The sequence below is a fragment of the Abrus precatorius genome, unplaced genomic scaffold, assembly GCF_003935025.1.
Source record: "Abrus precatorius isolate BTA unplaced genomic scaffold, Abrus_2018 Scaffold4, whole genome shotgun sequence".
In the NCBI taxonomy this organism is placed as follows: domain Eukaryota; kingdom Viridiplantae; phylum Streptophyta; class Magnoliopsida; order Fabales; family Fabaceae; genus Abrus; species Abrus precatorius.
In genome coordinates, this window is record NW_020874384.1 from 15609592 (window position 1) to 15623026 (window position 13435).

Below are 13435 nucleotides of genomic sequence, written 5' to 3' on the forward strand. Positions count from 1 at the left end.
GGTCGTGATTTCGCTTCCTTTTCAAACTATGACTTCGCACGTGAATGATGTGCATTAGGTGTCCCAGTGGAACCCGCGGAAACAAACTAATAATGAAAACAATGATTATTTGCATTTATCGATTTTACTGCTTTATTCTTACTCTTTTAGTAATAAAACAAAATACATTATCGCACACATTTCATTTTCTTTTTCTCAAATAAACAAATAGTATATTGGGTAACAGTTGTCAGCAATTATCAAATAAAATTGTAGATATATCCTGGCCAATTGTTTGTGCCAAAACAGCAAGGTAACACGTTTGGAAAACGTGCTACTAACCTACGAATGGTGGATCACGAAATAGTAAATTTTTTCACGTTTGTAAATTAAATTCGTAACCTCAATCCAAGGAAGTAGTACAAGAGCAATCAATTACCCTGGTGACACCAGATAATGTGTATTCAGTCTTGGCGTTTTCCATAATCAAGCAGCCAAGGGTTTTTCTAGCTGTCCACACATGGCACGTCTCGTCACTCCCGACCAGAAGCTTCGTTTGGATATATTCAAAAAACAAACATCTCTGACTAAAGAAAGATATGTATAGCATAAAAGAGTAGTGAATTAGCATATATACAATGTTAATCCCAACTTACAATCATCGCCGGCATTTTCATTCATAACTAATAAATAATGGTATAAACTTCTTCAATCAACAAATGGGCTATTATACAATGCCTGCATTTCATACTGGTAAAAAAGGGGACAACCCAATCCAAAGGAATTTAACAAAAGAATAATGAGAACATAGATACCATTTTCATATAATATATATAGAAACTCTCAAACGGTAAAACAAAAATTAAGCTAAACACAGAATAAACCACCGTGAGATATCTCTAATCTTCCAATAATTAATGAATCAGAAAGAATATTCAACTACCTTCACAAATAAGCCTGCCATACTCATGGCCGACATTTACGCTGCCTCAGTTTGGGTCTTAAGAGAATATGCCAGTAGCACTGAGCCTTCGGCCAATTACTCCCATTGTCCTACAGGACAGCCGCATCCTTAAATAAATCTTGCTCAACAATGCAGATAAATACCTGAGAGGCAACGTTGTACTAAATACAAGCAGAACCAGAAAGTTATATAGAATGCACATCCGATCCAAGTATTATCCCAGTTTGGCATTCCATTAGTTGGTTCTCACGGCTGTTAAAGTTTCTTGGGTAGATCATATGCCTTTTTAAGAAACTTAGAAGCTGATTCATCATTTCTATAACATAAAACACGTAACAATGTGTTTGGCTCAGAAGGATTCCACTGTCCAGAAGTTGGAGGTAATGGAAGTTTAGACCTGGCAGAGGATTTATATGTCTCCAACGTCAGCCGTCTAAACTGCTCAATGAGACTCTCTGTGTCAGCTCTGAAAAGGGGGAGGATAGACCTCACAGTAGATGAAAACTTATCTATTAATTCAGAAGGCAAGCCATCCCCGTTGGCCCAAAACAGTTCCTTAAGAAATTTGAAATCATCCTCTATAATCTGAGAGTCCTTACGGGAGAAAGCTCGGGAGGGCCCTCCAGCAAGCAATACAAGCAAGAATCCATCAAAGGAAGCTCTCATTATTTCAGTAATAATACGTGTGCGAATTCTTTCATGAACAGTGTCTGAAATGAACATCAACTTCTGCTCAAGTTCCTGAAGAAATGGCTCAATCCTGGAAGACGATGGATCCCCAACATACAAACCATCCCATAAAACATGGTTTAGATCATGGAAGATAATTCTATATGCTGCAGCTTCACAGAGTTGCTGAATTCCTTCAAGACATGCGGCTGGAGAAAGTTCAAATTTCTTTGCTAATCCATTTGAAAAATCTTCTTCATGAGCAGATTCAGAGTTTCGTAAAAGGGTAATTATTCTTTTTTCCAGAACATCAAATTCACCCAAGATCCACTGCAAAGTATTTATGCGAACACAAAGTTGTGGTATTCCAAAAGAGCTATCCCCATGTGTTGCAACCTGAGAGTTTCTCTTCTGAGAATTTGGAGATTTATCTTTTTTCTTCCCAAAGCCTTGAAACTTTGAGCCAATAGCACACCTGGTCAATGCCGGCATTGTTGGAACAAATGTGTTTCGTGATCCTGAATATTAGAACAAAGAACAGTTATTTCAGATACCAAATATCAGAGCTAAACAATAAATTTTCAACATCATTTACCACAGCCAGATTTTGCTTTGGTAACATAGTACTGAAGGCATCTGTCAAGGCCATTCATCACGTCGGGAAGTAATGCAGGATGCATCGGTATTGGAAGCTGGAAAAATGCATCCAAAGTTTCATTTATGATTCGCAACACTTCAACAGCAGATGGAGCATATCCTTCCTTATTTGCTTGAGAACTCCAAAGCTAGGATATTACAGTAAACTAGGTTAATTCAAAATAAGGCAATCAATTAATGCATAAAGTCGGCCCACACAAAAATTAATCACATGCATAGTTATCAACATTTTATCACCTATCAATTAAAAGAATCTCATGAAGTAAATACATACACTCAGCTAAAAAATGTTTAGCGGTGACTTTATGATGATCATTAATAGGCTATAAATTCCCAGTCTAAGAATGCATTTAGGTAAACATATATATTAAGCAATTATTTAACAAGTTCTTATCACACAGGAATTTGTCATATTGGCCATAAAATTGTTGAAATAAACTAAAAAAGACTTATATAAGAGTCATAAGTTATGATCACAAACTAAAATAAAGTCCACAAAACCTCTTTAAACACCTAATTCTATCAAAATATCCATCCCCAACATTCTTTATAGGCAATGAAGTCACAGTGAAAATCATCAACTGGTAACAAAAGAAATATGATGAATGCGAACCTCTTGGTGCAAATTTCTATCAACCCATTCCTTCAGTCTGTCTATTCTAGTCTTAATCCATATTTTCACAAGATTGGCAATTGCACCTTCAGCCTCATAAGGAGGCATCTCACGGATAATTGCTTTGCCACCATCATCACTTTCCACAGAATCCTCAACTGCTATCTGCACAAGGTCTTTCTCCAACTGATCTGCAGCTCTTAACACTTGGACAGCATCGGGTGTCAATTCTGTGATACCAGAAATGAATTGCTTCAATTCGTTTCCATAGCATGCATGAAGGGTGGCCACGGCAAGACCTGCTGCCAAAGGATGCCATCTCTTAAGTATTGGACTGAACACTTGCTTTTCTTGGACTGCCAGGCTACCTACATCCTTTGCAAGGATGGCAAGGCCAGGGAGAGCATTTGGCTGGTTTTTGGATGCTCTCCTGCTGGAGTCAGCTTTCTCCATTATCTATGCAGCAGCAACACAAGTTTATTTCAGCCCATGTGTCTATCAGAAAATATAGAGAGAGGCAAATAGATGAAGAATTAAACACAACAACTAAAGTGATGCATGTAATTATGATAGCAATATATTACCATAATCAAACTATTCATTAGACATCATACGGATATCCAAGCTTTCGTGCCTTAAAGACTTGGTTGGTATATTTAATCAGCATGTTTTGGATATGTAATCTCGGGTTTCCCACTTGCTCACAACCACAAAGAATTCAAGTTTGCATACAAATACAATCTGACACTGATTTTATAGATTTTATAAGTGAAAAATGGGCAAGTATTATATTGTCAAACACAACCAACCTGAAAGTTGAAGTGTTGCTCTAAAACCCAAAAAAAGAAAATCCAATTCTCTCCCATGAGGCACTATTGCCATTCCAATAGATGATAAACGTCAAGTCTATCACCTTTTAACAAGGGAAAAGCCAACAGAAGACAGTAAGAACTTGCCTGGGCAAAAGCAGTACGCAGCGATGACCTGATGTAAGTTTCAATTCTTTCACGTGCCACATTGACTTCATTTCTTCTCCTCCGGCGATACTCATTTGATATATCTTCAACCAAAATCTTAGCTGCTGCTACCCCTAAAGAGACAATGCCCTGCATGGTTTCAACATTTCCACGGTCAAAAGTTTCATGATAAGCAAGGAGCCTTTTCTCAGCCCACCCCAATATTGAAGTCAACGTAGAACTCAAAATTTTGGAATATTCTGCATCTTTTGTTGTCTTTGCATCTTTTGCAACTTCCGCTAGCTGACCGTCAGCAGCAGATAGCAGGTCCAAATCCACCTGGCCAGTTGCAACAAACCGGTGAAACAAAACCCAAGTAAAACAGAGATTATGAAGCGTTTGGTTCAATCCAAGAATTCCCCAGGTCTTCTTGATCTGTTCCATGAGCTCATCAAATTCATCAATAATTGAGGATTCATCATTAGCATCAAAGCACGATTGTAAAAGCATTTCATAAAGCCGGAGATTCAGAGGAATCCCATCTGCCCAATGGCACGAATCAGTGAGAGATCCATCATATGACCTACTAGCAAGAGACGTGACAGCACTACGAAGAACCTGCATAGACTCATTATTCTTCCCGGTTTCTATAGGCCTATCCAAAGCGGCATGAATAATCTGCCGCAGACGCTGCGCAGCAGAATTCGATTTATCTAACGGCATATGAGGGTGCAAAATTAGACCCGCCTCCAGAACCTTCAGGGTTCTCTTCTGCCATTCTTCATACTCTTGCTGATCAGTAAAATCCGAAGCCTTGAGTTGCTGCAACAGCTCAAGGGGAACCACCACAGACTCAATCCGTCTTCCAACCTGCAATTAAGTCCACAAGACAAAACAAACTACGATCAATTAAACACTAACAACACGTTCCACCTTTTCAATTCAAACATGAAATTAAACAATCCATACATACGTGCAACACCTCATGGAACACACAATCCAACATTTGATATCATTGGATCAAAATGACATCACGCTACTTTTACAAAATTAGAAGAATCCAATAGCAGATCAAAAGCGAAAACCAATAAACCAACTAAAACCTAAAATAAAAACAGCTTGCAAGGCCAGATCAAACTCCACTCTCTACATGCATTGCAACACAGACGAAAAACGAGAACAAGCGCGAAGTGCAATTGCCAAAAACGGAGAGTGATATTAACACAAAAGCGACCTGTCCAGCAGAAATCCTAAGCAGTGCTCGCCTCACGCGCGAATCCATGGCTTCCGAAACCCTCATCTGGTTCCTCATGAGTTCTCCAACCGTCAGTGGCCGCTTCAGCTTTCCCTGGCCCGAACCGGAACCGGAACCTGAGCCAGGACTCTTTCTGGAACCCGAACCCGGCGATTTCAAGCCGAATGCCTTCTTGACCTTGCTGGCGGCGGTGGAGGTGAGAGATCGCTGATACGCAGGAGAGTTCGGCGAGTTGTTACTTGGAGAGTTAGAGTGGTTGGAGGACGAGTTAGAAACAGAACTCAAAGGCTTCCCGGAGGAGGTGCGGCAAGCGGCGACGAAGATCTCGTAGGCAGTTAGGGCGAGTTCGGAATCGGAGAGGTTGGCGGCGAGTTGCCCGAGCGGAGAGGGGAGGTCATCGGCAACAGCGGCGGGTTTGGGAGGCATTATCATCGGCGGTAGCGGCGGCGTTGTCTCTCTCTTTGAGTGGCCCAATGAGAGGTCTCTGAAGAGATGAGCCATTGCGAGAACAGAGAGAAAGAGGAGCAAAGAGAGTCAATAGTGTGGTCTACATACATACACGGTAAAAGTGTTATCAGATCGGAAAGAGACACTCTCTCTTCTTTCTTTCTTTCTCTTTTACTTTTCCTTCCATTTTCTTTTACCAATTTTAAATATACTAAATAATATTCTTCAATACTCTTCTCTCATAAAATATAATTTTAATTAATAGTCAATTATTAGTCTTTTTTTCTTAATTTTTGTTCCCAGGATTTTGATATTTCCATCTCTGACTTTCTAAAAATATTCAGTCTATCTCGTCGCAGAGAGGGAATTTGAAATCGTTGAGATATTTCATTGCATGTATTACCAACATCTCTTGTAAAACCAATAAATGATAATAATAATCCCAAAGAATCATTGGTTCAGTGATAACCAATACGCAACGAGTTCGTAAAACTTTAATCTCATATTACTTGCTTCACAGTGATTGTTACTTTATGTAATATTTCTTTTTCCTTTTAACTTGTCCTCATTTTTATATAGTTCGAACTTAATCTACCATATTGTATACGTTTGAAATTTAATTTATATACACAGATGATTTAAATATTTTCTACGCCGTTAACCTTTTGTTAAATCAGCAAAAGAAGAAAAAGAAAGCTGTAATATATATGCTTTAAATTTACAATTCTCACATTTTAAAATAAAAATTTATAATTATATATCTCTTCGTATATAAGGATATCCAAAGCTAAATCAATTCATTTAATTTCAAATTGCATAATAAATAAAATAATTAAATCAAAATTCAATTAAATTGAAATTGCAAAAAAAAATAAAATCCATAATCCAGGTTGATTTTTTTTCTCTTATTTTTCTAAATTGAATTACAGCTATAACATGCACATATTATTTATTTTATTATATTTTCACATAAAAAAAACTTTGTCTGATGCACTCCTTTTATTTACATTAGACTTTCATTTCTTTTAACTATTTTTTTTTCTCTTTTCTATCAATAAATTTATCATTTTTTTTACAATTTTGTTCTTCTAATTATAGTCTAATTTATCTTTTTTTTAAATAAAATCATCTTAATTTGTAGACTTCTTTTTAGTCTAAATTAAATATTAGAATGAAATTTATATTAAAATAAATAATATATACATTATAAAATAAAAATACCTAAATCAATTTAAAAATATATTAGTTTGACCTTAGTTCAATCTTGATATTATATTTAAACTAAATAAAATATTATATATTATTTTATATTCTAGTAGGGTGCTTATTTATTTAAAAGCCAAAATAGATTAAACTCTCAATATATCTATTATATTTTTTATTTAATTTTTTTAGTTTTTTTTTCTTTTGAAAGTATTTTTTTCATGAATCTTTTATTTAATTTTTCATCTCAGTTTTTTTACAAAATTTATGAATCTTTTTCTTATAGATTATACAACCGAGTTGTTGAAGTTAATTTTAATTATAGTAAATAAATGAAATATTAATTAATGTGTAAATAGAATACTTTTTTTTATGTTGTATGTATTTATATTGTAAAAATATCAATCACAAGTTTTATATTTTAATATATCTTTTACTCCGATTTGCTAAGTATAAGCTGAGTCAGTTTATACGTCCATAGTCCTTATTTTTAAGGGATAGGTTAACCATTAATTTTAGTGTAAAAAATTAAAACAGAGTTATACTAAGGTGGTTATTATGAGAATTGTTTCACTTATAACAGGGGATATCAAACTTTCTTTGTAAAAACTACTGTAGATTTTATCTTGTATTAATTGTGTTAACATTGATTTTTAAATATTTTATTTAATCTAAATTAAAAGCGTATGTAAATAACACTGTAAAAATCCTTTAAATCATAAAATTTATGGACCAACAACAACTATCAACACCTAACATTATGTGTGCAATCTGTTTAAGTAGATACGTTATTTATTTATTGAAAATATCGTAAAGGTAACATTAAATTCTAAATGATGTTGACATCAATCATAGGATCAGCACAATTATATTTGATCATCGCAATTAAAAAAAAAGTTTGCAACTTATAAAAAATTTGTACCATGTTATATATATATATATATATATATATATATATATATATATAAATTATGGTTGCATGCATAGGTGACATGCTAAAACGTGCTTTATTTAACTTGGTTCTTGTAAGCTTGCATCGAGTGCAATGCAAGCTTTAGAGTTAAGTTCATACCGTGCATACATAGGCATTACGTTTATATTATACAAAGTATATATACATCATAATTCACCAGTTTAATTTGATATATTTTTAATGTAAAATTTTATACATTATCAATTAATTAAAAAATTTATAAATATGACTTTTAAAACAATCATGACCAAAATTAATAAATTTAACTAATTATAATTATTTATAATTAGTTGGCAATATATGTTTTTTACCCTATCAATTAAATTCGTGTTTTTATAACACAATATTTATTCTATTTTAGACACTGTATACTGTTTTTTAATGGAACCAAAAAGTTCAATCTTAGCAAAATCACAATAATTAAACATTCCATAATTATCTTTTAAACTTCGAAAAGTTTATATTATTATCATAATAATTTTTATTTAATTTCATACTTTAAAACTAGTTTAAATAAAATGAAATCATTAGCTTTCTTTAGTTTTATGAATTTCATATTAATATATGGAATCTTTTTTTCACCTGCAAAAGAAATTAGCTATGTCAAATGTCTCAAAATGAAAATTATAATATCTATAAAATTATAAAATTGTAGATAGTAATTGATTGTTGTAATTAAAATGATAATTCTGAAAAATTATAATTATAAAAAAATTGAATTTTTATCTCATTTGTTTTCAAATGTCTTGTATTCTTCCTTACATATTATTATTATTATTACTATTATTGCCTGAACATATGATTTGAATTCTTCATCTACGCAACAAGTTGCTGTTAGGAATTACCACAGGACAAAAATTGAATGGTCCTATTAAAATTAGGTCAAATTTTTATCAATATTATATAGTAGTTGGAGCAAGTAAAAGTATAAACGTTGATTTGAATGCGAGGCCAAAATGACGTGTTCTCCCCAAACAAAAATAAAGTGAAAAGTCAATTACATTTGCATGTGAATTTGTATATATAATAGGGTTTTAATAGTGTTTGTTGACCCAGCAACTACTATAATTTTTATAATGCATGGCTAAAATAAAATAATGAACATTGAGTAGCAATTCTTACAATATATACATTTGCCGTTTCAATGAATAATCGATATACCACTTTAGGTTGTACTACCAATTTCTTTAATAAAAATTTTATATTTTTAAAAAAATTATCGTAGAATATTTATCTTGTTCTGTCAAGTAAAAGATTACCATATTTGACACTGTATGGTTTGTGTTTGAGAGTATTTGTTTTAAAGTAATGTAAATGTTTGATTTTAATTTTGTAAATTTAGTTTATACCCTTAATATGGTTTTCAGTCTTAATCTTTACATGATAAAATTTTATTATATTTTTTATATAAAAAAATTTTACATGCCAATTTTTGTTGTTTATTAAAGTTAAAAATATCAACTTTGGTTTATTTATTTGGCATCATTTTTGTTTTAATTTCCATACTTGTACTTTGTTTCATTCATTTATATATATATATAATATTTCATAATCCTGTATACGATATATTAGTTTTTATTTTCATCCTTACAGAAACAACTACTAATATTATTATAACTTCAATAAATAATGAGAACTAGTTTATAATTTATATATATATATATATATATATATATATATATATATATAGAGAGAGAGAGAGAGAGAGAGAGAGAGAAATGAAACCAAAAAACAGCTAGATATAGGAATTAAATTATAATTTAATATAATATAAAAATAGTTATATTTAAATGAAAGTAAGTGCATTTTCTTGAGGAAGGAATAACCAACAAAAAATATATTCCATTTTTTTTTTCTTCAAATACGTGATTTGAAAATAAAATTTTTTGTTTCAAAATGCATTTTGTAAAAAATATTATTTTTGTTCTCAGAACCATCCAGATACTATGTCATTTCTAAAGACTAAACTCGAGTAACGAAATTAATTATTAGTAGAATTAAGACCGTGTTTGGTGAAATTGTATCCCCCAGCAACTCAAACTTGAACTACGTGGAAATGCAATCATAAACACAACAGGGAATAATTTTTCAAAAGAGTTCTAGACCCTAATTTAATATAAAAAGAAACACTTTGAAATGTTTGAGAGTTCTTGAGTCTATTTATATTCAAGTTACAACAAAAAATTTTAAAGCCACAAAGTATCTTCATTCATGTTTGATTTAGTTTTTTAAAGCCATTTCTTTTCATTTTCTTTAAAAATTCGTAAAATAAACGGCCTTAAAATTAATTGACCTATATACGTAATTGTATATTATTTGTATAATATTTAATAAATGTTTAATACAACGAAGTATTCAATGTTATACCGTGTAAGACACCACATTTTATATAATTAAATTACCATATATTTGGCAAAACACTTCTTAACATCACAAGGGATTAAAAATATTATTTTCTTTAGACATGTTTATTTATCTAAATGTATTATGTTATATATTTTTTTAAAATAAACTCTTTAAAATCGGAAAAACTCATTGCCGCTGCATATATTTATTAAAAAAACTCAAACCCTAAATCTATATCGAATAACAGTGATAATAGTTAAGTCTTAACAAATTATAAATCCTCAAGATGGTTTAAATTCATAACCATGCATGTATGTAGTGGTTTTTCAGAATAGTTACGCGTGTGTTTTTCTTTTACTGTCTCAAATAATATATTTAATAGTATAAGATTGTATCATTTAGAAAAAAGTAACCTTGTTTGAGTTAAATAATAAAAATTAGCACGATGAAAATTACTCCCCTGTGAATGTAAAAATTATTATTATGAAATTTAATTATTTTTATTTACATAATAATTTATAATTATATAATCATATAAAAAATCATATTATCAATATATTTTGATATACATGAATATCAAAATTCATAATTCAAGACTAATTTATTTATAGTGTGTGACTGTCATCAACCCAAGAAAATTTGACACACAATGAAATTTAAATACATAATCTTTTACTAAACAAATCAATCATACAAACACAATAAAATCTTATATCACTAATTTAACCCTTCAAACTAAACTAATAAAAATTTATGTTGGCTTTCTCTTTACAAATACAAAAGCCCATCTATCATCTATAATTAGGTAATGAGTTACATGCTTGTATTAACGATTAAAAAAGCCGTTTCTGTAAATGTAATTCACACGAGATTTAGATTTATATATATATATATATATATATATATATATATAGAGAGAGAGAGAGAGAGAGAGAGAAGTGTTATATTTCTAAATACATTTATTGTGATTAATCTATTGTTAAAAAAACAAAACACTTATTTTATAAACTAGTTATCTTTTAAAAAATTTTCAATAATTTAAAAGTAACTAATTATAAAAACTAGATTGAAAAGAGTGTCTCGCTGTCATTCTTCCTTTCGGCAATGGCCATAATCTCATGATCAAATTAAAGTGAATGGGATTTTCAACATGACATAACTTTATTATTAAAAAATAATAAAAATAAAGATCAAAGTGAATGGGATTGCGTGTGCTCTGTGTTGTCGACCAGTGGGGCAGTAACGCGTAAGAGAAGTGGCAAGTCAAAATGAACCATCAGCCAGCTATTGCCTTTATCTTTTTTCTTTCTTTTCTTCTATTTTTCATTCTTCACATTTATCCATTTATTAGTATATACTCATCTATTATTGCGTGTTATTCACAAGTCTAACAACAATATGAATCATCACTTTTATGATTACGAATATTTGTGATATCTGTATTACTCAACTTTATCATAGCTCCTCCAAACTTCATGAGGAATATTGTATCATTTTTAATGGTTGATATATTTTTTTGCAAAACTCATGTAAATTACTTGTAATGAGTAACTAATCTCACTTAATGAGATAATATTTAACTACTGTTGTTATCTATTTATATAATCGATCTTAAAATATGTATTGACTTTTTTATACATAAGACATGTATTGATTTAAAAGACTTTTAGTTGTCATTTAAAAAACATGTTTTTTAAACATGATTATTATTTCATTTTTAAAAACAATAAAGTTTAAGTATTTTATTGAAGATCATTTAATTAAATTTATTATTAATCTTTATATAAAAGCTTTAAATAACTCGTAATTTGAAACTAATTATCATGTGCGAAAAAATCATCGTCATCCTATTAAATATTATTTTTTAATTTTATATTAAAAGAATTATATATTATTTAAAATGACAAATATATTATTAATACATTAATTTTTTGTTATTATATTAATTTATATCTTTTATTTTTAAAATTTATTAATTTTAAATATATTTATTTAAAATATAAAAATAAGTCCTTCCCTTTCTTTCCCTCTAAAAGCTCTCTCCCAAACATGGTCTAAATTGTATTGCTAAAATTCTATTAAATACATACATTTTACACGCATGTTACAAAAAGAAAAAAAAAATTATAAACAAAATTTTGCTAAATATTAAGATGATTTTCATCTTACAAAAAATTGAATTATCAATTAACAAAGACTTTTATGGTCTATATTAACAAATAGAATAATATATTTTACTAATCAAATTATTTATTAATGAATACGTGATATTATTATTCCTTTATACTAATAATTTAATTGTTATTTGAAAAACATATATTAATGAAGACTAACTCAATTAGAAAAAATTATAAAATAATTTTTTTTTATAAAGATCAGTAGTAAACAAAATTAAAGAACTTCACACGTTAACATAAAAAATTAAGTCATTAAACTAATAATTATTAATATAAAACTTATCTAAAGATAGTCAATTTATTTTTGGTTGAGAAATTTTTATAGAAAAAGGGGGTTTGCATAAAATTTATATTTACCTCACTTAAAAAAGGAAAGTAAAGGTTTAAAGACGTAATCTAATCAAATGTGAACTTATGTTTTACTTCATTCAATCAATTATTTAGAGTTTTAAAAAACTAATCTATTAATACAAGTATTAAAAGTTAATGTTAATGATATGATGTATTAATTAATAATATACACCATTTTTTTTATATCAACATATAGTATATGTACTAATAAATGTAAGCTTGAAGGAATTAATAAATAGAAATATTAAGACATTTATGAAAAAAAAAAAGAGCATGGGAGGTAAAAGTGCTTCTTAAAAGAGCGAACTCTTGTGCAGATTTGACTTGCCAAAAACGGAGCACACAACAAGGCTATAAAAATATTGGAAAGATGGTTCTACTATCATACACTTGTGTTAGTAGCTGATAAGACGGGTACAAATCATTTGAGACTGTCAACGGTTTTATTGATTATTTTTATGATTTTATTAATATATACAATTGATACACACACACATTATTGATGCATTATATAATTGACAGATACCTATAATATTTATATTAATAAAGACTATTGCTTTTAGTTAGTTCGTCTCATTTAAGTTAAAAAAATACATTAAGATTGATAAATTTTTAGGATTGAAGTTTGAAGCATTAATATTTTGAAATTGATTAAATAATGCAACAATATATTACTCCTCCGTCCTTTTTACAAAAAACAAAATAAAGCATTTTTTATCTTTATTATAAAAAATAAATGATAAATTCAATATATATTAATTCTTAATTTTTTTATATTTTTTTATTAGTATCATTAAATATATAAATTATTAATTACACCGTTTAATATCATAAGTATTTTAAAA

General features: G+C 29.7%; 1 protein-coding gene across 7 annotated transcripts; it reads right to left on the minus strand.

Annotated features, from left to right (window-relative positions):
* Positions 1-196: 196 nt before the first annotated feature.
* LOC113864466 (protein unc-13 homolog) lies at positions 197-5684 on the minus strand. Of its 7 annotated transcripts, none has more exons than XR_003504848.1 (7): positions 5073-5641; positions 3839-4708; positions 2883-3338; positions 2208-2397; positions 923-2130; positions 419-566; positions 219-321 (listed from the first exon to the last, which is right to left on the minus strand). XR_003504848.1 is itself a non-coding variant. In XM_027498201.1 (5 exons), the coding sequence occupies exons 1-5, from the start codon at positions 5592-5594 to the stop codon at positions 1199-1201; spliced, it is 2970 nt and encodes a 989-aa protein (XP_027354002.1). In that variant the 5' UTR covers positions 5595-5684; the 3' UTR covers positions 198-1198. The 7 variants fall into 7 exon arrangements, 2 of the variants coding, with proteins under 2 accessions (XP_027354002.1, XP_027354004.1); XR_003504849.1 differs by having other exon boundaries at positions 234-321; positions 419-562; XR_003504847.1 differs by having other exon boundaries at positions 197-566.
* Positions 5685-13435: the final 7751 nt, after the last annotated feature.